The sequence below is a fragment of the Eutrema salsugineum genome, unplaced genomic scaffold (genome assembly GCF_000478725.1).
Source record: "Eutrema salsugineum unplaced genomic scaffold, Eutsalg1_0 scaffold_5, whole genome shotgun sequence".
Lineage (NCBI taxonomy): Eukaryota > Viridiplantae > Streptophyta > Magnoliopsida > Brassicales > Brassicaceae > Eutrema > Eutrema salsugineum.
The window spans coordinates 3,525,082-3,545,909 of NW_006256612.1; the positions used below are offsets into that span (position 1 = coordinate 3,525,082).

At 36.5% G+C, this 20,828-nt stretch overlaps 5 protein-coding genes and 1 pseudogene across 7 annotated transcripts; 5 read left to right on the forward strand and 1 right to left on the reverse strand.

Annotated features, from left to right (window-relative positions):
* The first annotated feature begins 1,757 nt into the window (after nucleotides 1-1,757).
* LOC18991917 (bystin) lies at nucleotides 1,758-4,546 on the forward strand. The gene is made up of 11 exons (XM_006415255.2): nucleotides 1,758-1,932; nucleotides 2,044-2,271; nucleotides 2,548-2,674; nucleotides 2,792-2,843; nucleotides 2,951-3,278; nucleotides 3,360-3,439; nucleotides 3,508-3,555; nucleotides 3,666-3,812; nucleotides 3,907-3,979; nucleotides 4,069-4,147; nucleotides 4,257-4,546. The coding sequence occupies exons 1-11, from the start codon at nucleotides 1,816-1,818 to the stop codon at nucleotides 4,334-4,336; spliced, it is 1,359 nt and encodes a 452-aa protein (XP_006415318.1). The 5' UTR covers nucleotides 1,758-1,815; the 3' UTR covers nucleotides 4,337-4,546.
* A 735-nt stretch (nucleotides 4,547-5,281) lies between these two features.
* LOC18991918 (rop guanine nucleotide exchange factor 14) lies at nucleotides 5,282-10,252 on the forward strand. 2 transcript variants are annotated; one of them, XM_024153437.1, is made up of 8 exons: nucleotides 5,282-5,459; nucleotides 6,283-6,513; nucleotides 8,096-8,488; nucleotides 8,586-8,740; nucleotides 8,811-8,885; nucleotides 8,977-9,246; nucleotides 9,324-9,674; nucleotides 9,751-10,252. In XM_024153437.1, the coding sequence occupies exons 2-8, from the start codon at nucleotides 6,438-6,440 to the stop codon at nucleotides 10,102-10,104; spliced, it is 1,674 nt and encodes a 557-aa protein (XP_024009205.1). In that variant the 5' UTR covers nucleotides 5,282-5,459; nucleotides 6,283-6,437; the 3' UTR covers nucleotides 10,105-10,252. The 2 variants fall into 2 exon arrangements, with proteins under 2 accessions (XP_024009205.1, XP_024009206.1); XM_024153438.1 differs by lacking the exons at nucleotides 5,282-5,459; nucleotides 6,283-6,513 and adding an exon at nucleotides 7,486-7,615.
* Nucleotides 10,253-10,654: 402 nt separating this feature from the next.
* On the forward strand, nucleotides 10,655-12,815 carry LOC112084086 (alkylated DNA repair protein ALKBH8 homolog). 2 transcript variants are annotated; one of them, XM_024152824.1, is made up of 6 exons: nucleotides 10,655-11,038; nucleotides 11,389-11,490; nucleotides 11,588-11,803; nucleotides 11,892-12,167; nucleotides 12,307-12,372; nucleotides 12,477-12,815. In XM_024152824.1, the coding sequence occupies exons 1-6, from the start codon at nucleotides 10,718-10,720 to the stop codon at nucleotides 12,537-12,539; spliced, it is 1,044 nt and encodes a 347-aa protein (XP_024008592.1). In that variant the 5' UTR covers nucleotides 10,655-10,717; the 3' UTR covers nucleotides 12,540-12,815. The 2 variants fall into 2 exon arrangements, with proteins under 2 accessions (XP_024008592.1, XP_024008593.1); XM_024152825.1 differs by having other exon boundaries at nucleotides 10,665-11,038; nucleotides 11,395-11,490.
* Nucleotides 12,816-14,703: 1,888 nt separating this feature from the next.
* LOC18991919 lies at nucleotides 14,704-15,920 on the reverse strand (annotated as a pseudogene).
* Nucleotides 15,921-16,175: 255 nt separating this feature from the next.
* Nucleotides 16,176-18,945, forward strand: LOC18991920 (carbon catabolite repressor protein 4 homolog 4). The gene is made up of 10 exons (XM_006415258.2): nucleotides 16,176-16,243; nucleotides 16,503-16,624; nucleotides 16,715-16,755; nucleotides 16,934-16,983; nucleotides 17,353-17,422; nucleotides 17,615-17,739; nucleotides 17,831-17,961; nucleotides 18,095-18,230; nucleotides 18,311-18,458; nucleotides 18,544-18,945. The coding sequence occupies exons 1-10, from the start codon at nucleotides 16,191-16,193 to the stop codon at nucleotides 18,847-18,849; spliced, it is 1,182 nt and encodes a 393-aa protein (XP_006415321.1). The 5' UTR covers nucleotides 16,176-16,190; the 3' UTR covers nucleotides 18,850-18,945.
* Nucleotides 18,946-19,449: 504 nt separating this feature from the next.
* LOC18991921 (shikimate O-hydroxycinnamoyltransferase) lies at nucleotides 19,450-20,811 on the forward strand. The gene has a single exon (XM_006415260.2). It carries the CDS (start codon nucleotides 19,459-19,461, stop codon nucleotides 20,797-20,799), a length of 1,341 nt encoding a protein of 446 aa, XP_006415323.1. The 5' UTR covers nucleotides 19,450-19,458; the 3' UTR covers nucleotides 20,800-20,811.
* The last annotated feature ends 17 nt before the right edge of the window (nucleotides 20,812-20,828 follow it).

Genomic DNA, 20,828 nt, shown 5'->3' on the forward strand with positions numbered 1-20,828 from the left:
ATATTATGCAGTTCAATTTGTTTTAATATAATTTTATATGCAAACATAAAATTTATAAAGATAAATGTGAAATATTCATGACATATAAAATTATTTGGATTAAAATGATAAACATAAAAAATAAAGTGATTATTTATGAAATATATAATTGTAAGAGCTAAAATACAAATAAAAAACTGCAAACTTCAAATTTGAGGTTTTAAAGTTGCTTTTGGAATAAATAAAACCCCATATTTGAAGATTTAAAGTTTCTTTTGGAGATGCCCTAATAATAAAAGTTTATAGACAATATACACAAACGACGTTAAATCCTAATCTTAGAGGAGGTGGCGAATTCTAATATTTTTCTAAGGCAAACTATGTATGTATGCTTAGTTGTAAATCATAGTCTCCACAATAGAGATACTGATTGTGAATTTGTGATAACTTTCTATCTAAGATGTGGAAAGAAAAATGAAACAATTAATATTTTTTTTTTTTTATGTTTCTAGGCTATTCAAACTTGAGTTCTATTTCCAATCTCATCAACTTTATTCAGGGACTTTTCCTTTAAATCAATATTTACCAAGTTTGATTATTTTTTTAAGCAACAAAATAGCAGTATGATTAAGGGCTTGATTGGTTTAAACGCAGTGTTTACGCTGCGAGTGCAAGAGTTTGCGGAAGCGGATGATTGCGGTTTTGAGTGTTATTAAGCGGTTTGCACGACTGGTTAAACTTTTTAAAGCAAGTCCGTTTACGAGGCATTTTTGACTGGTAAACCACCGAATGTTTCAGCGATTAAACACAAAATTATCAAAATAAATATCATATATAATTATAAAAAACATAAAAAATATATTATTATGTTAGATATCAAAATCACTAATTCAAAATAATTAATAGTAAAAAAATTATAAATAAATACTAAATAATTATTTAAAAACTAATAATTTTATGATAATATGTTTTATTTCAATTTTTGGGAATATCACTCAAAATTGTGTATAGTAATGTATTAAACTGGAAAAATTTTGCTCCAATACGTGGATCTTCTGGATTTATCTTATGCATAGTGTAAAATTTCTTCAATTGATCTAATCGATTTTTTGTATGACTCCAACTCAAAAATTTAGGTTTTTTATCTTCTGTTTATTTTTCCACAATGATCCATTGAAATAATATACATGTCATCTCGTTTGACTATGTAACTTTCTGAAGAATAAAAAAATTATAACAAAATAATTTTGTAATTAATTGTTTTTAATGTGATCTTTTATTTTTTTAGCGTACATTTTTTTTTCCCTAACCGCTACCGCCTGCAATCGCAAATGCTGGCGGGAAGTAGCTTTTGGATTTTATTGGTATAAAACGATATGAAGCGATTTACAGCGATTTCTGTGATTGTTATAAAACGTCACTAACTGCTACCAACCGCAAATGCAGCATTCGCATATTGTGTAAATCACATACAAGGTCGGAATACAAAGTAAATGCGCATATCAAAGAAGACCCATAAACAAACATAAGAATGAAAAGAATAGAAATTAACAATCAATGTAATTTATGTTCACTTACATAGTTACACTAGATTTTAGACATTGATCTGTTAAACATTGATTGTTTAATGCACTGGATAAGAAGACCATTTAACAATATAACAGTTGGGCCGTATGGGCTTACCCAATGATCCATGGGTCCAAACCCGTATATCTTTTTTGTTTTTCGTTTTTTGTTCAATTAGGGTTTTAATCTGATGAGCCAAAGGTTTTAGTTTTTATCAGTTGCTTCTTCTTCCTCCCTGCCGTCCTCCGGAAAATCCTTCTTCTCACAACAATGGCGAAGAAGCGAGATCGAATTGTTAACACACAGCCTTTTATCTCCGATGGCGCCTCCGTCGCTTCTTCCAGGAAGCGATCAAAGGTTCCCAAAACCCATCAGCAGCAGGAGAAGGTGAGTGAAAAAACAAACTTCACGACTTCGTGGATTTCTTCAGTCTTCACTGTTAAGCTTTCTAGAATGTTCGATTGATTAGGATGTTCATAATTCTTCGTCTTATTGCAGTTGATTGATGCTGGAATCAGCTCGAAGATCATGAAGGAAGCTCTTGCCCAGCAAAAAGAGATCGCTGATGAAGAGAACGCCGAAAAAAACCCTAGTCTCGCCGTGTTTTCTACTGCGGCCGCCATTACTGCGGAAGAGGAGAAGAGAGTGCTGGAGGAGGAGCAGGAGGAAGATAATATTGATGATATTGATGAATTTGATGGAAAATTCGACGATGATACTTATCAAGTGAGTACCTTTATTCAATGTTAAAGAAGTTTAGAGGTCAGGATTAGAGGTTAAATTGAATCGCTTGGAACGAAAATGATCTTACTTTTGGGTTACAGGTTTCAATGATTCTTCATACTTAAATGTTCCAATGTTTGTGAAAAGTTAACATTAGTTTAAATCCAATGTTGAGAAAGCTTTCTAAATTCTTTCTCTGGGAAAGCTTTAGATTGAATAGCTTAGAACAATGCGAAATGCTTCCTTCTTCTGTGCTTATATTTTACATTTTGGAATCAGGAGGATATCAATGAAGAAGACGAGAAGTTGTTTGAATCCTTCTTTGTTAAAGATGCACCTCGTCAACGTACTCTCGCCGACATCATTATCAAGAAAATCAAAGATAATGACGCCGACTTAGCTGAAGGTTGATACAGAGTTTTCATGTGTGTTTTTGCTTCTGCTGCGTTTGTTTGATTACTGTATCTTGCTGGATAACTTTGCTAATTTGTAAAGCTCATTCTTTTTTTTTTTTTGGTTGCAGAAGAGCGTCCTGATCCTAAAATGGACTCTAAGATAACTCAATTATATAAAGGGTAAATGTTCTTTTCTTTCCACTCCTTCTGCTTTGCATTGCAGAATCTGTAGAGTTTCAAGTGAATTTATGAATCGTTTCTCACACTTTCGAGATGATCATATGCAGTGTTGCCAAGATTATGAGTGAATATACGATTGGGAAAATGCCAAAAGCGTTTGTGCTTATTACTAAAATGGAACGCTGGGAGGATGTATTATACTTGACTGAGCCAGAGAAATGGTCTCCTAACGCAATGTATCAAGCCACAAGGATCTTTGCTCACCACTTGAAAGACAGTCAGATTCAACGGTTTTATAACTTCGTTTTGCTCCCGCGAGTGAGAGAGGATATTAGAAAACACAAGAGGCTGCATTTTGCTCTATACCAGGCTTTGAAAAAGTCACTGTACAAGCCTAGTGCATTCAATAAAGGCATACTATTTCCGCTTTGTAAGGTATTATATTCCTCCTCGAGAATCTCCTTGAAATACGGAATGTAACGGTTTTCTTACTACTTCCTTGGGGTTTTTATTCAGTCGGGGACATGCAATCTCAGAGAAGCTGTAATTTTAGGAAGCATTCTCGAAAAGTGTTCTATCCCTATGCTTCACTCATGGTATGCGTACAAAGATTGCATCAATAGAACTTGTTACATTATTACTAATTTATTTGCATGAACTGCAGTGTTGCTTTGCTAAACCTGGCTGAGATGGAGTATTGTGGCACAACCAGGTAAACACTATTCTTTAGACTTTTTTAACCAGAGAGTCAGATAATATCTTGCCTTCTTCGATACAGTGTATTTTATTATGTAGCTAGTCTGATAATATTTTATTATGCAGCTACTTTATAAAAACTCTTTTGGAGAAGAAATATTGTATGCCGTATCGAGTGCTTGATGCATTGGTTGCTCACTTCATGAGATTCGTCGACGAAATAAGAGTCATGCCTGTGATCTGGCACCAGTCTCTTCTTACTTTTGTGCAACGGTAATTTTCTTCTTACAGATATGTTTGACAAATCAAGCAAAAACTCGTCTACCTTAAAGTTATTTTGTAAGCTCATGTTTAAGCCGATGTATAGGTACAAATATGAACTACTAAAGGAAGACAAAGAGCATTTCCAAACTCTCCTCAAGAGGCAAAAACACCATCTTGTAAGACTTCTTCTAGCTTGAAAAATGAAAACTTTTTTTTTCGTATTGTATAAATCACACTTATTCGGTTTTTTTAATTTTAAATGTAGGTTACTCCTGAGATTCTTAGAGAGCTTCAGGGTAGCAGAAACCGTGGAGAGAAAGCAGATGATCCTATGTTGGCTAATTATATCCTTTTTATATATCTTGTTAATTGTCTTTGGAATTTACTTTTTAAGTGTGATTTTTACATGTGAGTTATGTTTTTTTGTGTTATCTCCTTGACCTGCAATTTCACCTTCTTCAGTTTCAACAATCAACAACCCGATTAAAGAAGACAGGTTTGACATTCCAGAAGTGCCAATGGAAGAGGACTGATTCTTTTCATGGTGTTTGGTTTTGGAAGAACAAAGATTATTGAAACTCCAGTTTTGTCGTAGTTACTTGCTTAATTTTTAAGTAAGAATTGAATCTTTATTACGTTATAGTCTGTATCTTTAAACATGGTTTAGTGTTTGTTATAATCCAAAGTTTGTACTTTCTATATACAAAGTAAGAATTGAATCTTTATTACGTGATTTGTATGATTGTATCCTCAAACGGATCAACCATGGTCCTTTTCAGTAATATACAACTACTAACGTGGTTGACCAAAAATATTTGGATTAAACTAAACCAAACTACAGTAAAAGCTATGATTCAAATATGCAACACAGAAAACTAAAGTAGATCGGGGTTATATTGAAGTTTTCAAAAAGTTTCTAGAACCAAAAAGTAATTTTGGGGTTTGGCTCAAAGCACACAAAACATGAGAAGAGGCAAGAGTCGTACTCAAGAGTCCATAGCTTCCGTAATAATAGTATTAGTACTTTTTTTCCTAATTCCCAATGCCCAACAACGTTACCGCTAAATTCTCTTTTTAGTGTTGTTTTAAAAATAAAGTTCATAAAATAAAAAAATAAGTCTCGTGATATTGATTAGACGACATTTAATGTAGTTGATGTCATTTAGCACGAATTTCAAAATAATTTATAATTTTATGTCTCACCAGCGGTGCTAATGTCCGTTGAATTCTAATCTCTGGTTTACAGGTTTCGAAATTTTTGTTTTTGTAAATCAACCACTTTATTTTATCTTTTGTCAAATCAAACCCATTCTTTATATCACAACCGTCTAAAGTTACATAATCAGCTCACTAAAGATCCGACGGCTGTCATTGTTTTATCATCTCTAATTTTCAAAAAAAAAAAACAAAAAAACAATTTATTTGCCATTGTCAACAAAAATATTCCTCCACAATAAATGTTCTCACCAAACCCATGTTCCTCTCCTACTTCATCTTCTTCCTCAAAATTGATCTCAGTTATTATACCATATAGTTACTGCGTATATATGTAATCTCAGATGTACGGACGAATGTGGTTTTGCTTCTGAAGCTCAGATTCTACTTTATTTAGTATCGTCTTCTTCTGTTGATTTGCTTTAGCTTCAGACAATTGAGGTTTGTGTTTTACTTCCTTCACTATGTTTCTTCCCATGGATTTAGCTCTGTTCTGTAAATCGGCCAAATCCATGTTAGGTTATAGTTTTTTTTTTGTTAGGTTATAGTTGAAACAATGAATTTCACATCTCGTGTTTAACTTTTGATTTCAGTTTGAGAAATTAGTTAATCATTCTTTTTATATATAAAAAAAATGTAATGTTGTTCTTCAGGCTAGTTTTCAGCTTGATCTGATTTCCTTAGGCTCACATTTTCTTTTTCGATTTTCGATTCTTTTCACTTAAATTTATTAAAAGAGTTGTTTTTTTCGCGTAAAATATTTACTTTGGGAATAGTTTAAGAATTTGGAGATTAATTTCAGATGTTGCCTTTTTTAAATAGCTAAAGTTTGGTAAAAGATAAACATCATTACTCCTTTTAATCCTTTCCTTCAAAATATTATTAGTACAACCAGAAAAACTGATTAGTAAATAATAACAACTCAGTTCCTTTTTTCTTTTTGCCTAATCTTCATTGTACAGTGAAAAATTCTTTCTTCTTGTCCCTTTGTGTCTGATTAAATTATATTCTAAAATTGAGAGCATGGTTTGTCTTCTTTCATTGTTCATTGGTGCATAGTGGTTGTCTTGCAGATTCTTGATCATTGGTAATGAAGAAACCAACATAAAAGTCATTGTTCTTAAAAGCATATTAAGTTATACATTCTATTAAAATGATAATGCCACTCTCACCATCTTGTTTTGCTGTTACCTTTTCTTTCCTTATGAGTAAATAATATTTCGCTGTCTTGGCTGAAGAACAAAATTAATGCTAATTTATGCAGGTACCAGATGGTGGTTGTATTTAATATCACCTGACTAAGAAGAAGAAACTTGTTTCTTAGCAATAAAGAAGGGAGAAAGAAGTAGGATTTTGTTCTCTCTATTTTAACAAAGAATCACAAAAGCATAAGGAATTACAAAAACAAGAAGAAAAACGATGATGCTGATGAGAAGAAGGTTGGCTTGTTGCAGCAGGGAGAGGGAGATTAGCATCGATTTCGATGAACAAGATAGTAAGTACTAATTAAACCTCTCTTTCATTCTTACACTAATGATGCGTGATTAAAGTCTTAAACTAAAAAAGTGACCTTTATTTAGCTTTTAGGTGTTCCATTTATGGGTGTTTACTGCGTACACATGATACGGAATATTTAGACTATAACTGTTAGGTATATATATATATATATATATACTTTTCATATAAAAGTGAGTGGTCACTCCATTTGTCTTGTGACCGGTTTAGGGTTGGTATGGGACCAATATCAGACCCTTAAAGATCTACACCAACCCGGTCATTCACGTAATAAATAGGGCGTGAAGTCTGTAGCTTTCCACGCGACATCAATGCCTACATTCAATTTGATGCGAGAGCATTTTGTGTGATTCAATGTCCTATGTCTAGACCAAACCCTGTTTCTTTGGATGTAGGGTTTTGTAGTAATGGTCCTCTAATATTTTTTTCAGTTGTTTAAAGATCATTGATTATATTTATTCAGAAACTGCCAAGAGTAGGTAGCTAATTGGTTTCACATGGTCATTAAGGCTATACATGTTATTTTCTTAATAAAAAAATTATACTGAAGTAAAATGTTGATGATTCATGAAAAACTTCACGAGGACGAAGAAGAATATATATCCTCATGATTTTTTTTTTTTCACTTGTCAGTTACTTATGCGACTTGAGAATCATATCTTTGATTTTCAAGGGCAGATATGATTCTTAAATCAAATCACTGGTGTTTTGATTAAACAAGTTTTGTTTATTTGCTGTGAGCGTTTGAAAAATGTTATGTCGTGACAATTGATTAAAGTCTTCGTGGTGGGTCCGTCTGGAATTTTCATACACCACATGGGGATACTAACTCATTGTTTTTGAGATTTTTTTATACATTTCCTTTTAGAAAGGAAGCATTTAAATTTGTTTTAGCAGTCTTGGGTTAACAAAAGTCTTGACTTTAGCTATTAAAGACTCGTGGAACACAGCGACTTTGGTTCCTTTTATTTTCTTATCATTTGTTTTTCTTGTAGAACACTAGTCTGCATAAACAACGTGTATGTGATACTACCATTTTCTTGATTCCCATTTGATGAGTGAGACAAGAAGTAGATGTGAAGGTGGGGTTTTATCTTTTTGGTCAAAATCTGAATGGTCTCTTAGTGATATGTAAATTTTTAATTATTTTTCTATTGGTGATCCTCGTTTTATATTTTCCTCTCTTTCTTTGTCTATCTCTCTCTGTTCTGTGTAAGTTCCTCTGTATTCTACAGTTCAAAAGGTGAAACTATATGTTTTGAATTTCTTCATATAGAAAATCTGTTAGCTGATTCTTCAGTGATGTTTCCATTCAATATGCATTGCATGCCAATTGGATAATGTGTTACTTGTTACTAGTCTAAGCTTCGCAATCTGTGGCTCATATGTTGATATCCACTTTTGAGTATGGCTACTTCTGAGTATTGTGAAGACACTAATGACAGAACATGAATTTGCAATTAGAATGGACGGAACACAGTTTGATTCATATCACCTAGTATAGTCCATTAGGCATGTTAACAGATCTTCCTAAGATGACATTGTGTACTCCTTCTTTTCAGGAATGATTACATACGATGGCTTGGAAACTTGTATTATCAACAATCAATCATATGAAGAAGAAAGTGGAACAAGCCGAGGAGATGGATGCCTGACAGATTCGTTGGATGATGATGCTTTTTCAAGCTGTTCATCAAGCAAAGATGCCTCCAGCTCTTTTTCTTCAAAATGGTTACCAACGAAAAATGATGAACACAGTTGCGACGATTCGAGCTTATCTGGAAGGTCCAAACATTTTGATGCTAAGAAGAAACCAGGCTATGTCTACTGCCATATGGATGTGGAAGCCATGAAGGAGAAATTTTCAAAGCTATTGCTCGGCGAAGATGTCACCGGGGGATGCAAGGGTGTCCAAGTAGCTTTGGCTTTGTCAAATGCTGTAACACATCTTGCTAGTAATGTCCTAATATCTACTCTTAAAGCTTTAAGTTCTTTTGATATCTTTTTGAGTTTTCCTTGTGAAATGGCTACTAAATTTCTTTCGATTTGCAGACTCGATATTTGGCGAGCTGTGGAAATTGGAACCCTTGTGCGAGGAGAAAAAACAGAAATGGAGAAGGGAAATGGATTGGCTACTTTCTCCAACTAACTACATGATTGAGCTAGTCCCTTCTAAGCAAAATGATGCTAATGGAAGATCACTTGAGGTATGCATCTAAAGTGTGAACCAGATATACTCCAGAGGAAGAAACTGAACTGAGATTTTTGTTTCAACAGATAATGACACCTAAAGCTCGTGCAGACATTCATATGAATCTCCCAGCTCTTCAGAAGTTGGATTCCATGCTAATTGTAGGCGTTTGTTTAATTTCTCTGACCTACTCTTTCTTTATATTTACTCCTTCGTCTTGGTCTGGTTAAATGATCATTGCAAAATTCACAGGAGACGCTGGACTCGATGGTGAACACAGAATTTTGGTACTCGGAAACTGGTAGTAGAGCTGAGGGGACGAACAAGAGTACAAGCGAGAGCAAGCGATGGTGGCTTCCATCGCCACAAGTGCCAAAACCAGGACTCTCTAACTCAGCAAGGAAGAAATTGCTTGACAAAGGCAAAGTTGTTTATCAAGTCTTCAAAGCTACAAAAGCCATAAACGAAAACGTTCTTCTTGAAATGCCAGTACCTGCCATTATCAAGGAAGCGATACCCAAAGTAAGCTTCCTCTCTTTATCCCTTGTGATGATAATCATATAATAACTCGCAGGCTCTAAAATCTCGTGTTGTAACAGTCTGGAAAGAACAGTCTCGGTGATGAACTGTACAGAATGTTGGCTGCGGAATCCGCCACAGTAGATGAAATCCTTACATCTCTCAAGATTCGGACAGAACATACTGCACTCGAGACAGTTAACAAGTTAGAAGCTGCTGTGTTTGCATGGAAGGAGAAAATTACAGATCAAGCCAGCAACGGGAAATCCCCTGTCAGGACACCATGGTCATTCACTAAAGATCCATCGTCTGAAATCGGTCGAAATGAGCCACTCTTGAACCGAGCAGAAGCGCTTAGATACCAGATCAAATACAAATACCCTAATCTCCCTCACTCGTTTCTTGATGCCACGAAGATTCAGTATGGCAAGGTAAAAAAACATAAACAGAACCAACTAAATTTTCTTATATCTCTTTCTTACTTATCTTTCTTCTGTGTGTTTTCAGGACATTGGTCATGCGGTTCTTGAGGCATATTCCAGAACACTTGCGAGTTTGGCGTTCAGGATTCTTTCAAGAATGGGAGAAATCTTGAAAGAAGATTCTTTAAGTAACCCAAACTCTCCCGCGCCACCGAGTTGCTTCCCTAGCTCTCGTGATCTTTATAGAACACCTGAGAGGCCTTTGCTTTCATCACGTGTAAGGCATTCTCTAACAGATGACATGAACAAAGCCGATGGGACAGAGACTGGTTTAGAGTTTTTGTTCGCAGATGCGAAGATCAGTTCGGTGAATACAACTCCAAGTAGAAGCAGTAGATTATGGTGTCTGAGTAAAGTGCCGCCTGATGCTTCTCCTTGATTTAGAAGGTCTTACAAGTTCGATGCGTGCCACCTGAAGCTTCTCCTTTTTCTATTTAGATGATTTTAAATTATGGAGCCTAATATATTGTAAATGTATTATCAACATGCACTGAAGTATGAATACATGCAATTTTGTTCATAACTTCATGATGAAAAAATAGGTGCTTAAATCAGAAAACTTTGATTACTAACCAACTCGATGAAATCTAATTGCATCCAAACTGAAAACTTTTTAACATGCTAAAATGGTTTGAAGACTGTAAGATTCGGAAACTGTAAACCCGATTCAGATCGCAATCAAAATCATAATTTTGTATCATTTTATCAAATCTTCAGAAGCAAAGCTGAAAAGAATTAAAAAAGCGTAGCGAAAGAGTCAAAGACAATGGGTGAAATGGTGAATCCGTGAATGTATGGTTTACCTCTACGACGTCGTCCAGGGAAAGCCTAAATCTGAACAAAATGAGCCCATGTCCATATAAACTGGGCCTATTTGGTTTTATTACAAAGTCAAACGTCGTCGTTTGAGACATACGGCGAAGTTACGGCGCCGTTAAACAAACACCTTGCTATGCCCAGCGCGTTGGTCGGAGACAAGGAGTGGTAACGGAATGGTACAGCCGCGATTCGTCCGTCCGTCACCGTCATCGTCTTCTTCCGGTGCCGGAGAACCAAACTCCTCCAATCTATACGTCGCGAATTGCGGCCCGGCGGTAGGACTGTCACACGACGCGATCGCGGCGGTTTTCGCTGCTTTCGGGGAAGTGAAGGGCGTTTACGCGGCGGACGAGAGCGGCGTTCGTGTCATCGTCTCCTTTTCGGATCCTTTCTCGGCGAAATCCGCTCTAGAAGCATTGGTTGGTCGGCCATGTTCGGACCTCGATGGACGGACTTTGCATATTCGATACTCGGTTCTTCAATTATCTTCCCAGGTACATCAAAAATTATTCTTGATAAGCTTCAAATCTTTCGTATTCCTCTCCTTGCTTCCCTAATTAGTCGCATTCATGCAGAAGATTTCAATCAAATTCTGATTCACAAGTTAGAAAACCACAGATTGTATGATAGATATGATATGTGTTAGCTTAATCAGAACCGAGCTTAGCTCCTTGGAGTTTCTTGGCTGAAACTGGTTTCAAAGTATTGATGTGTTGAAATGTTGGTTTATAGAGAGTCTCAAATTGGTGACAGCATTTACTAAAGACAGAAACTTTGTGTTTGTTTTGTGATGACCATTCTTTTCAGTTGCATTTGTGCGTCTAATTTTGAAATACTTGTGTAGACGCAGGTAAATGATTGTGTCCCAGTGTTTTTGGCTGATTCAGAATTGAACATCCCAGGGCTTTTCCTTTTACCGGATTTCGTCAGTTCCGAAGAAGAACAGGTACACGTATATAGTATTTGCAATGTGCTTAAGGTCTAGTAGGCATTTGATTCTGTCTCTACCTCTTTTGTAACTTATTGTTCCCGTCTATTATCAGCAACTGCTTGCAGCTGTTGATTCCAAGCCTTGGATTGGTCTCGCCAAACGGCGTGTTCAACACTACGGATACGAGTTTTGTTACGGGACAAGAAATGTTGATACCAAGAAACATCTCGGCGAGCTTCCAGCGTTTGTTTCTCCTATACTGGAAAGAATCTCGTTGTTCCCGAACCTTGACTGCGACCCAGAAAGCTTGAATCTTGACCAATTAACGGTAACAGCATCACACTCTCTGTACTAGATTCTGTATAATGTTCCTTTTTTCAACTACATTGAAGGGCCGAGGAATTATATGTCGTTAGGTAAATGAGTACCCATCTGGTGTGGGATTATCGCCACACATTGACACGCATTCAGCATTTGAAGATTGCATTTTCAGCCTTTCTTTAGCTGGTCCCTGTATTATGGAATTCAGAAGATACTCTGTTTCCACATGGAAAGTAGCCTCAACCACCGATGATGATAAGTCTGATCATCCCACTTGCATCAAGAAAGCTTTATATCTTCCTCCTCGGTCTATGCTCTTGTTATCCGGGGAAGCACGCTATGCTTGGAACCACTACATTCCACATCACAAGGTTTGTATTCTTATCACCGTAAACACTGTTTATTTCTTTCTTCAATTCGATCTTTCCTTGGCTCTCAGCAGAGTAACTCTTACCACATTCTCTTCTGATTGCTAACCTATTGAAGCACTCTTCTACTGTGCTCTTATAGATTGATAAGGTGAAGGATAAAGTGATCAGAAGAAGTCCAAGAAGGGTATCTTTCACATTTCGGAAGGTAATATTAACCTAGAAAAGTTTCTAGACAATCTTGTGACCACTTCATGCGGAAAGTATGCTTTTCCCGGCGATATTGAGAAGAAAGATTCAAACTTTTTGCAGGTAAGAGATCATCCTTGCAGGTGTAAGTACCCACAATACTGTGATTCTCAGCAACAGAGATAACTGAGGAAGAGGAGAGAATAAAATGATTTTACTGAAATGAAGAATCTGTTTGGAAGAGACGGAAAAGAAACAAGAATTTTGTTAGTTGTTTACTCTTTAAGTTTCAATATTTGAGTAGATTATTGAGTTTATATCATGTTTTGGTTATTCAAATGGTCACTTGAGACTCGAGAGATGAAGGAAAAACAGGCTGATTTATAGATATATTTTATAAGTATATGTACAGTAGTATAAATTTTGTATTGTCTTTACTGTTGAGATCAAAAGAAACAAGACATATTTGAGTAAATTCTTAGGTTTATATTATCAAGAAAAAAGAAACAAGAACCTCTAGAGAGGGTAAAGATTTCGAAAAAATTAGAAAATTGAACTGACTAGTTAATCTTCCTCTCAACCTCTAGCGAAGTGATTCTTGTATGAGATTTCTTGGTCTTCTCACCATCACAGCTTCACTCTCTCGTGATTAAACAAGCAAGAGAAGACAGAATATGATTAAGCAAGATGCAAAGACTTCAAACACATATGATTAAGCAAGATGCAAAAACTAATTAAACAAATAAATTTCTATATAAAAAAATTGGTCTTATAAATTTATAAATTCAAAGACTTCAAACACATGTTCGATGAGTTTTGTATTCATAGCAATCTCTGTCTTAAATCAAACTTGGCATACAACACCGTATTGGCCATGCTTTATAATTGTAAACGAAGATTAAGAACTCTTGATTCATCCCAATTGAGCATGTCGACGTTAAGTAAAGATCCTCTTTAATGAGCTGATAGAATGTTATATCTTTCTTCCGTCTCTACTATGTTTGTTACTCTCTTCTTTTTCTCATGCCTGCCACGTTCTTAGATGGGATCAGTTATTGGGTTTCTTTCTGAAAAGCTTCTTCTTCATTTTGTAAATATTTTTTGTTTGTTTCTTTTTGTTCTGTTTCTTACCATGTTAGTTGGGCTCAGATTTGGGTTGTTTGTTTGTTCTTCATCCTAACTAGTGTATTTGTTTCCAGTGCATAAAACAATCGAGCAAGCAAAAGCTTCAAATTCCCTTATTTCCAATCGTTCATTATAAATTTATAACGAGTTGAAGCCACGTGAAATGTTCATCCAGCAACAATACTACAAATTAAGCAGAACTTATATAACTAGAACGTATGCAATTTGAGATCAAGCTTTGGAAGTAAATAATCGATTTTATGCAATTTGAGATCAAGCTTTGGAAGTAAATAATCGATTTTATGCAATTGAGATTAAGCTTGGGATATAAGGCTCCATGGATGCCTAAAGTCCTCGAGACGTTTACAGGATGATCTCAAATCATGATCTTAATTCTCAAATTACGAGATTAGGATTATAATCAAACTCATCATAAGGTAATTTGCCTATTCTTTCTGTTCTTTAAAAGTGCGAGTGGACAAAGTACCTTTTTTCGGAACTAAGAAACGAGCTTTAGTTTTCTAAAGCAGAGATAGATTGACAAGGAGACGGATTAAGTGATCAGAAACAAATCCCAGAAGGGTATCTTTCACATTTTGGAACGTAAAAATATGGAAACCGAATAACAGTTTATAGACGCGTCTTGCGACCAATTCATGCGGCCGGAAGCATGCTTAGACTGCAGTTTCATTACCTCAAATGTAATATCAAACAAAATTTTTTGATGATGTCTGAGATTCCAGTTTTGATGATCCATAGTGAAAAGCACCATCAAAGCAGCAATGGCCTAATCATAGCTAGTGATTTCTCAGTGAGAGCAGCAAGAGAAGTGATTTAGAGTTGTGATCTGGCATGTAAGAATTTACAATATTTGAGAGATATCCAATTTTTTTATATGAGATTTGTTAACTTTACGTTATCATCGATCTGGTAATTTCGTGAAAACAAAGTAAGAGAAAACAAGAATATACTATAGTGGTCCACAAAACACGTTAATAAAACATTATTTTGCTCCCAAGTAAAGTCTCCACACAATTAGGACATGAACATGATAACCAGAAAGAACAAAAATAGCTAAGCCAACGGAGTGATAAAGCTCACACGCAACTCACAGCCAAAATTAGCTAGACTCTTGTTCACGAAATTGGCTTGGCCTCTTAACAACAAATCAACACCTGTCTATCCTCACCCTAAGGTTCGCTAATAAGTCGTACTTTGTTCTGCTTCAAAGATGGAGCAGAGCTGCTTTTCTAATGATATTTAGGCATTGGCTTGGCTTGAGGTACTTGGCATCGTTAAAACTAAGATCTTCTACATAGTTTACATAGGCCAAAACTCTATGACGACTCTGATAATAAACCTCTCCATAGTATTTTTCAAAACCTCTGATTTCGACTTGTTGGAGACTGTTCTTTTCGGGACCGAAGTAGAAAATATAAAACGGTCTGAATTTGTATATATGGTCCATGGACAAAACAAATTCACCCGCAGCAGTCACTCCAACGACTGAAACACAAGTCCAGTCAACGAGTTCATTAGCCGGCAAAGCGTAGACATTTTTCGACCAATCTTGTTTCTCCACATCCTCTAGAAACCACATATGCAACTCCAAGGTATTACCATCGCCATCATACTTTTGCCTAAACCCACCTAATTTGCCCTTATAGTTTATCAATGTAGCATAATAAAACCATTTTTCTACCTCAATGAATTTGTATTTCTCAGACCTAACATCAAAGCAAACTATCAAATCAGAAGTATCACCTTTAGCTAAGTAATACAAAACCCCATTGATGCATATTCCTTCTCCGGGCCAAGAATAATGCCATAAGGGACACTGGATCTTTCTCCAACACATTTCTCCAGTTTCTAATGTCAGAATTCTATGCCTGTCATTACAATCAAGATCTGGATCAGCAGATACAGTCAATACCTTGAATTGCTTGTCGATCGGATCAAACCCTAACATGCTAATTCTCTCCACTGATCCGTGCGTTTCAAGTTTAGGCAAACTCGCATACTGTCTAGTTCTAGGGTTAAATACCACAGGCCCTGCATCCTTACTCTTCTTTGGTGAGATTTTCATATTAGAGAAATATATCAAACCAGAGGTAAAGCAACGAATATCTGCAGGCCAGTTGCATTTGGGTAACTTCATGTGCAAATCGACAGATACTACAAGAGACGACGCATTACTTTGTGGAGATTCTGAGGCGACGAGAAGAAACTCAAATCCTTGCCTCGTCGAAGGGCGAATAAGAGACGCGGACGAGCCCATGACCTTGTCAAATACAACTCTGTCAAATATGGACGGTGAAGCATGGAACGCCATTGGTTCGACACGCAACGAAACCTCGCGATGGACTTTGAAGGCAGTCTCGAGAATATCTCGAGAAAGAGATCAATCGGAAAGGAATCTAGAATCTCTCCTCCTCTATTCATGATCGCAGAGTGGTTAAAGAGTGCAAATCATTCAAGGAGGCTCTAGTAAGCTAACCTAATAAAAAAATAGAATTGGTTCTAAACTTGTAATAAAAAAAAATATTTTCGTTCTTCTATATGAATCATATTAAATTAAAGGTTCATTTAATGATTTATTATAAGTAAAGGGTCTTACCTGATAATTTTCTACTTTTTCATGCTTATTTTTTATTTTGAACCTTCTCGACTCGAGCCTCGCCAAAAAGGAGTTTTTAAGTCACTGCTCAATCGATGTTTAATACTCTGATTCATCTTCCTCGTCCGATTCTTCCTTCTTTCACCAGGTGCGTTTCCTTTTTTTTTTTTTTTTAATTTCAAGTTCTCGACTTTAGTAATGCGACGAAACCGATTTCCTCTGTTTGAATGGTAATGGTCAATTTCGTTCAAAAAAAGGTTTTGTTTAGCGAGAAATTTGTCTTCTTTTTTAACGGAATAAACCCTCTCGAATCTCGAATTTATATGGGTTGTAATTGGATTCTGATGGGTAATTGGCGATAATGTTCAATAGGATTGCTCTCTTTTTCTGACACTTTGGTTAAACAGTACTCGAGTCTGCAGGAAAATTGTATCAAAGAGAATGAGTACGAATCCTGCAATCGAACCGAAAGTTCGCAAATTCGAATCTGTTCAAGAAGCTGATACTATTTCAAGAAGTAAACCTGATGGTTTGTTTACTAATTCCTCTACTAAACCATATCTTGTGGCTTCTATAGTATATGATTTATGAGATGGTAATGAGAGTTTCGTGCTTGCAGGTATCAGATTCCGTCTCGTTTCATATAACATATTAGCTCAGGTAAATATATAGATTAAAGCTTCTTGACAAACTTTCGTAACTTAAGTCGATTTCATATCAAGCTGCGTCATTGACTGTATTGTGTTTTTTTTGTAAGCTTGAATTTTAGAGATAAAGACAATTCTTTTACTTCGTTTTGTGTGACTTCATATCTCTTTGAGCTTCGTCTTTCATTTAGGTCTATGTGAAGAGCTCCATTCTCCCACACTCTCCACCTGCCTGTCTCAAGTAAATATTCTCTACATTTCTCAGTTTTGAAATCAGTTTTTTATTATACTATGCTAGTCAACAGTCTTTGTGTGAGTGGCCTGGAGTGTAAAAACTTCGGTCAATAGAGCCTCACAAGAATATCTTTCTGATCACGATTAGAAGCCAAAGTACTAAAACCACAATGGATTTATGAATGTGCAAGAACTTAGTTATAAGTGGTCATTATTGTGTTTTGGTATTGCTCACATTACCTATCCATTAACCAATATGTACTTTGGGATTTAGCCATAGATTAACTTTGGTAAAGCTTAGGAGACGGTGCTTCTTGAAATGTTATGATATTTGCAGTAAATGTGACTTGGTCTTCCTTATTTGTTTGTGCCGCAGATGGAAAGCTCGTTCACATGCAATTCTCAGTGTTCTCAGAAATCTCGATGCTGATTTCTTTTGTCTGCAGGTATTTTCTTGTCAAACATTTCTTCTGTTCTGTCTGGTTGAATGGAGAAGCCCTTTCCTTCTTCTCTCTTATTTAATCCAGTAGACAATTTCATACTTGTATGAATGTTAGTGTTATTCTCATAGCGCCTTTTAATTGTGTGTATCAACATGGCGTCTCTACTTGTTAGTTATACTGTTACAAATTTCTCAGGAAGTAGATGAGTACGATAGCTTTTACAGAAAAAACATGGAGTCTCTGGGCTATTCTGGGATTTATATTCAGAGAACCGGACAAAGAAAGCGTGATGGTTGTGCAATCTTCTACAAGCCTAGCTGGTATGAATAAAACATTAGATGTGACCAGAGGACGTTTAACTTAGTGCAGAAACCTTAATCTGATTAAAACAACACTCTTCTTTGGATTTAGTGCAGAGTTGATCACCAAAGAGCGGATCGAATATAATGATCTTTTGGACTCAATAAAGGTAGATACTGTTTCCTGCAGCGAACAGGAGATTGAGACCTCCAGTGAAGCAAAAGGTGATGAGAAAGCGAAAGGTAAATTTGTCCTTTTAGTAGAAAAAAAAAAGAAGCAACTTCTTTGTGGTGTTTCTTTATATCTCAACATCATTTACCAACTTTATATCTATTGTTCTCTTCACATGTTTCCACAAATCTACCCAAACAAAAGATTCTCGAAAAGACAGTCGTGACCTTAATGATCCACGAGTGAGACTAAAACGCGATTGTGTTGGCATAATGGCTGCTTTTAGGATCAACAAGCCGTTTCATCACATCGTTATTTTGGCAAACACACATCTTTATTGGTAAAAAAAAAAACTCTGGTCACACATTGAAGATTTATCTTTTTCCACACATTTTTCATTTCATGTTTGCTTCTTTCTAGGGACCCGGAGTTGGCTGATGTCAAGCTGGCACAAGCCAATTATCTACTATCACGACTAGCTCAGTTCAAGACACTAATATCAGATGAATTCAAATGCACACCTTCGTTGTTACTAGCTGGTGACTTCAATTCAATTCCTAGGGATAAGGTTTGATTCAATCCTTTACCTTTAAGTTCTGTAATCCTTCCAATCTATTTGCAAAATAAAACTGGTGTTTCTCTTCATTTCTCAGGTGTATAGTTACATAGTATCGGGTAACGCGAAATCCGCTGAGACCATAGAAGAAGAAGAAGCTCCACTTTCTCTGTGTAGTGTCTATGAAGTGACAAGAGGAGAGCCTAAGTTCACAAATTGCACTCCTGGTTTCACTAACACACTTGACTACATCTTCTTCTCTCCTTCAGACTTCATCAAACCTGTGAGTATCCTCCAACTACCTGAACCGGCATCTCCAGATGTTGTTGGTTTCTTACCGAATCATCATCACCCGAGTGACCATTTACCGATAGGAGCAGAGTTTGAGATCTGTCGGGAATAGACAGTGTTTGTTCTCAATAATACTGAAGTTTTGTTACAAACAAAAAACAAATTATATACACACTTGAAGTTTCGTTTTAGATAACTTTTTATTGGAGATATTGAGAATTTTTTTTTCTCATTTATTGCTTCTATCTCCATTATATTTTACAAATTAAAAAGAAAACTCTGCTAAAAAGAAGTAGAAAGAAACAAATTTTATTATTATCATGACATGTTTGATATGATTCTCTCGTACAATCTTAATGAATAAAGTTCAAACAATTTTAGCCAAGCATTGATCTATTTTATCTATCAACCACTAAAGTGCGATACTGTCGCAGCAACTAATTGATAATTGTGAGGACGAACGAATATTCTTTCAGTCTCAACTTTGCCGTTAATTTGAACCATTGCTAATGAATAAAGTCGTACTCTGTTTTCTTGAAACTTTTATCCAAAATGACAGTGATGCAATGTAATGTTCCAAAAAAAACATTTCAAAACGAATAATGATCATCCTTTTGAATATTTGTCACAAACAAACCGAATAAAATCATTTCTTCTTATAAGTATCATCATCCAGCTCATAAGCATTCCCTTGAGAATTTTACACCTATTGGAACTGAAAATGAAAATGTTAGATGTTAGTTTTACCGGAGAGTTCGTAGTTAAAGCTTCCGGCGACAAGCCGGAGAAAGTTCATAGCCTTTCTCTCTCAAATCTCGACCTTCTTTCTGGCCGTTTTCCGGTGACCTACTTTTACTTCTACCCCAAGCAACCTCACTTGTTATTAACCTTTGATTCCATCGTCAAATCCCTCAAAGCCACTCTCGCCGAAACTCTTAACTACTTCTACCCTTTCGCGGGTCAGATCGTTCAAAACGAAACCACTCAAGAAGAGCCTATGATCGTCTGCAACAACAATGGAGCTTTGCTAGTAGAAGCCCGAGCTAATCAAGATCTCAAAAGTCTGGATTTTTACAATCTCGACGCGCTTCTCCAAGCAAAGCTGGTCCGGGTTAACCCGGATTTCGCTTTACAGATTCAAGCGACAGAGTTCGAATGCGGAGGCCTCTCTATAACATTCACATTCGATCACGCTTTAGGAGACGCGAACTCTTTCGGGAAATTCCTCACGTCGTGGTCAGAGATATCAAGAAATCAGCCGGTTTCATGTATACCAGATCACCGGAGAAATCTACTCCGTGCGCGCTCTCCTCCACGTTACCACCCTCTGTTAGACAAAACATTTATCAAATGCAGCGAGGAAGAGATTAAGAACATACCAATGCCAAAAACGCTCATCAAGCGTCTCTATCACATCGATGCTTTGAGCATAAACGCGTTGCATGCTCTAGCTACTGTAAACGGAGAGAGCAGGACAAAGATCGAAGCTTTCTCCGCTTATGTATGGAAGAAAATGGTGGATTCTATAGAGAGTGGTCATAAAACCTGCAAGATGGGCTGGCTTGTTGACGGTAGAGGAAGACTTGAGACCGTTACCTCGAGCTACATAGGAAACGTCTTGTCTGTAGCTGTAGGTGAAGCCACTGTCGAAAATCTGAAGCAAAACCATGTATCAGAGATAGCAAACATAGTGCATAACTCGATAAACGAAGTGACAAACGATTCCCATTTCAAAGATTTGATAGATTGGATCGAGAGTCACCGACCTGGACTGATGTTGGCTCGGGTGGTTCTCGGACAAGAAGGACCAGCTTTGGTCTTGTCTTCAGGACGACGGTTCCCTGTGGCTGAGTTGGATTTTGGATTTGGTGCTCCTTTCCTTGGAACTGTATGTTCAACGATTGAGAAAATAGGAGTTGGCTACCTTAACCAGCGACCTAGCGCCTGCAATGATGGCTCGTGGTCAGTTTCAGCTATCGTGTGGCCTGATCTCGCTGCAGCTTTAGAGTCCGACTCGGTTTTTCAGCCAATGTCTGCTAAACATCTTCAACTCCAGACCTGAAAAGAAGCTCAGCTAACACGAGAAAATAA

Excerpts from the sequence above, each read along its gene's own strand:
- LOC18991920 (XM_006415258.2), top strand. The coding sequence starts at position 16,191 with ATGTTTAATACTCTGATTCATCTTCCTCGTCCGATTCTTCCTTCTTTC. Across the intron at positions 16,625-16,714 it reads TTCAAGAAGTAAACCTGATG|GTATCAGATTCCGTCTCGTT; the intron begins GTTTGTTTACTA and ends TCGTGCTTGCAG. Across the intron at positions 17,962-18,094 it reads AGGTGATGAGAAAGCGAAAG|ATTCTCGAAAAGACAGTCGT; the intron begins GTAAATTTGTCC and ends CCCAAACAAAAG.
- LOC18991917 (XM_006415255.2), top strand. The coding sequence starts at position 1,816 with ATGGCGAAGAAGCGAGATCGAATTGTTAACACACAGCCTTTTATCTCC. Across the intron at positions 2,272-2,547 it reads TCGACGATGATACTTATCAA|GAGGATATCAATGAAGAAGA; the intron begins GTGAGTACCTTT and ends TTTTGGAATCAG. Across the intron at positions 4,148-4,256 it reads TGATCCTATGTTGGCTAATT|CTTCTTCAGTTTCAACAATC; the intron begins ATATCCTTTTTA and ends CTGCAATTTCAC.
- LOC18991921 (XM_006415260.2), top strand. The coding sequence starts at position 19,459 with ATGAAAATGTTAGATGTTAGTTTTACCGGAGAGTTCGTAGTTAAAGCT.
- LOC18991918 (XM_024153437.1), top strand. The coding sequence starts at position 6,438 with ATGATGCTGATGAGAAGAAGGTTGGCTTGTTGCAGCAGGGAGAGGGAG. Across the intron at positions 9,247-9,323 it reads TCAAGGAAGCGATACCCAAA|TCTGGAAAGAACAGTCTCGG; the intron begins GTAAGCTTCCTC and ends GTGTTGTAACAG. Across the intron at positions 9,675-9,750 it reads CGAAGATTCAGTATGGCAAG|GACATTGGTCATGCGGTTCT; the intron begins GTAAAAAAACAT and ends GTGTGTTTTCAG.
- LOC112084086 (XM_024152824.1), top strand. The coding sequence starts at position 10,718 with ATGGTACAGCCGCGATTCGTCCGTCCGTCACCGTCATCGTCTTCTTCC. Across the intron at positions 11,491-11,587 it reads TCAGTTCCGAAGAAGAACAG|CAACTGCTTGCAGCTGTTGA; the intron begins GTACACGTATAT and ends GTCTATTATCAG. Across the intron at positions 12,168-12,306 it reads ACTACATTCCACATCACAAG|ATTGATAAGGTGAAGGATAA; the intron begins GTTTGTATTCTT and ends GTGCTCTTATAG.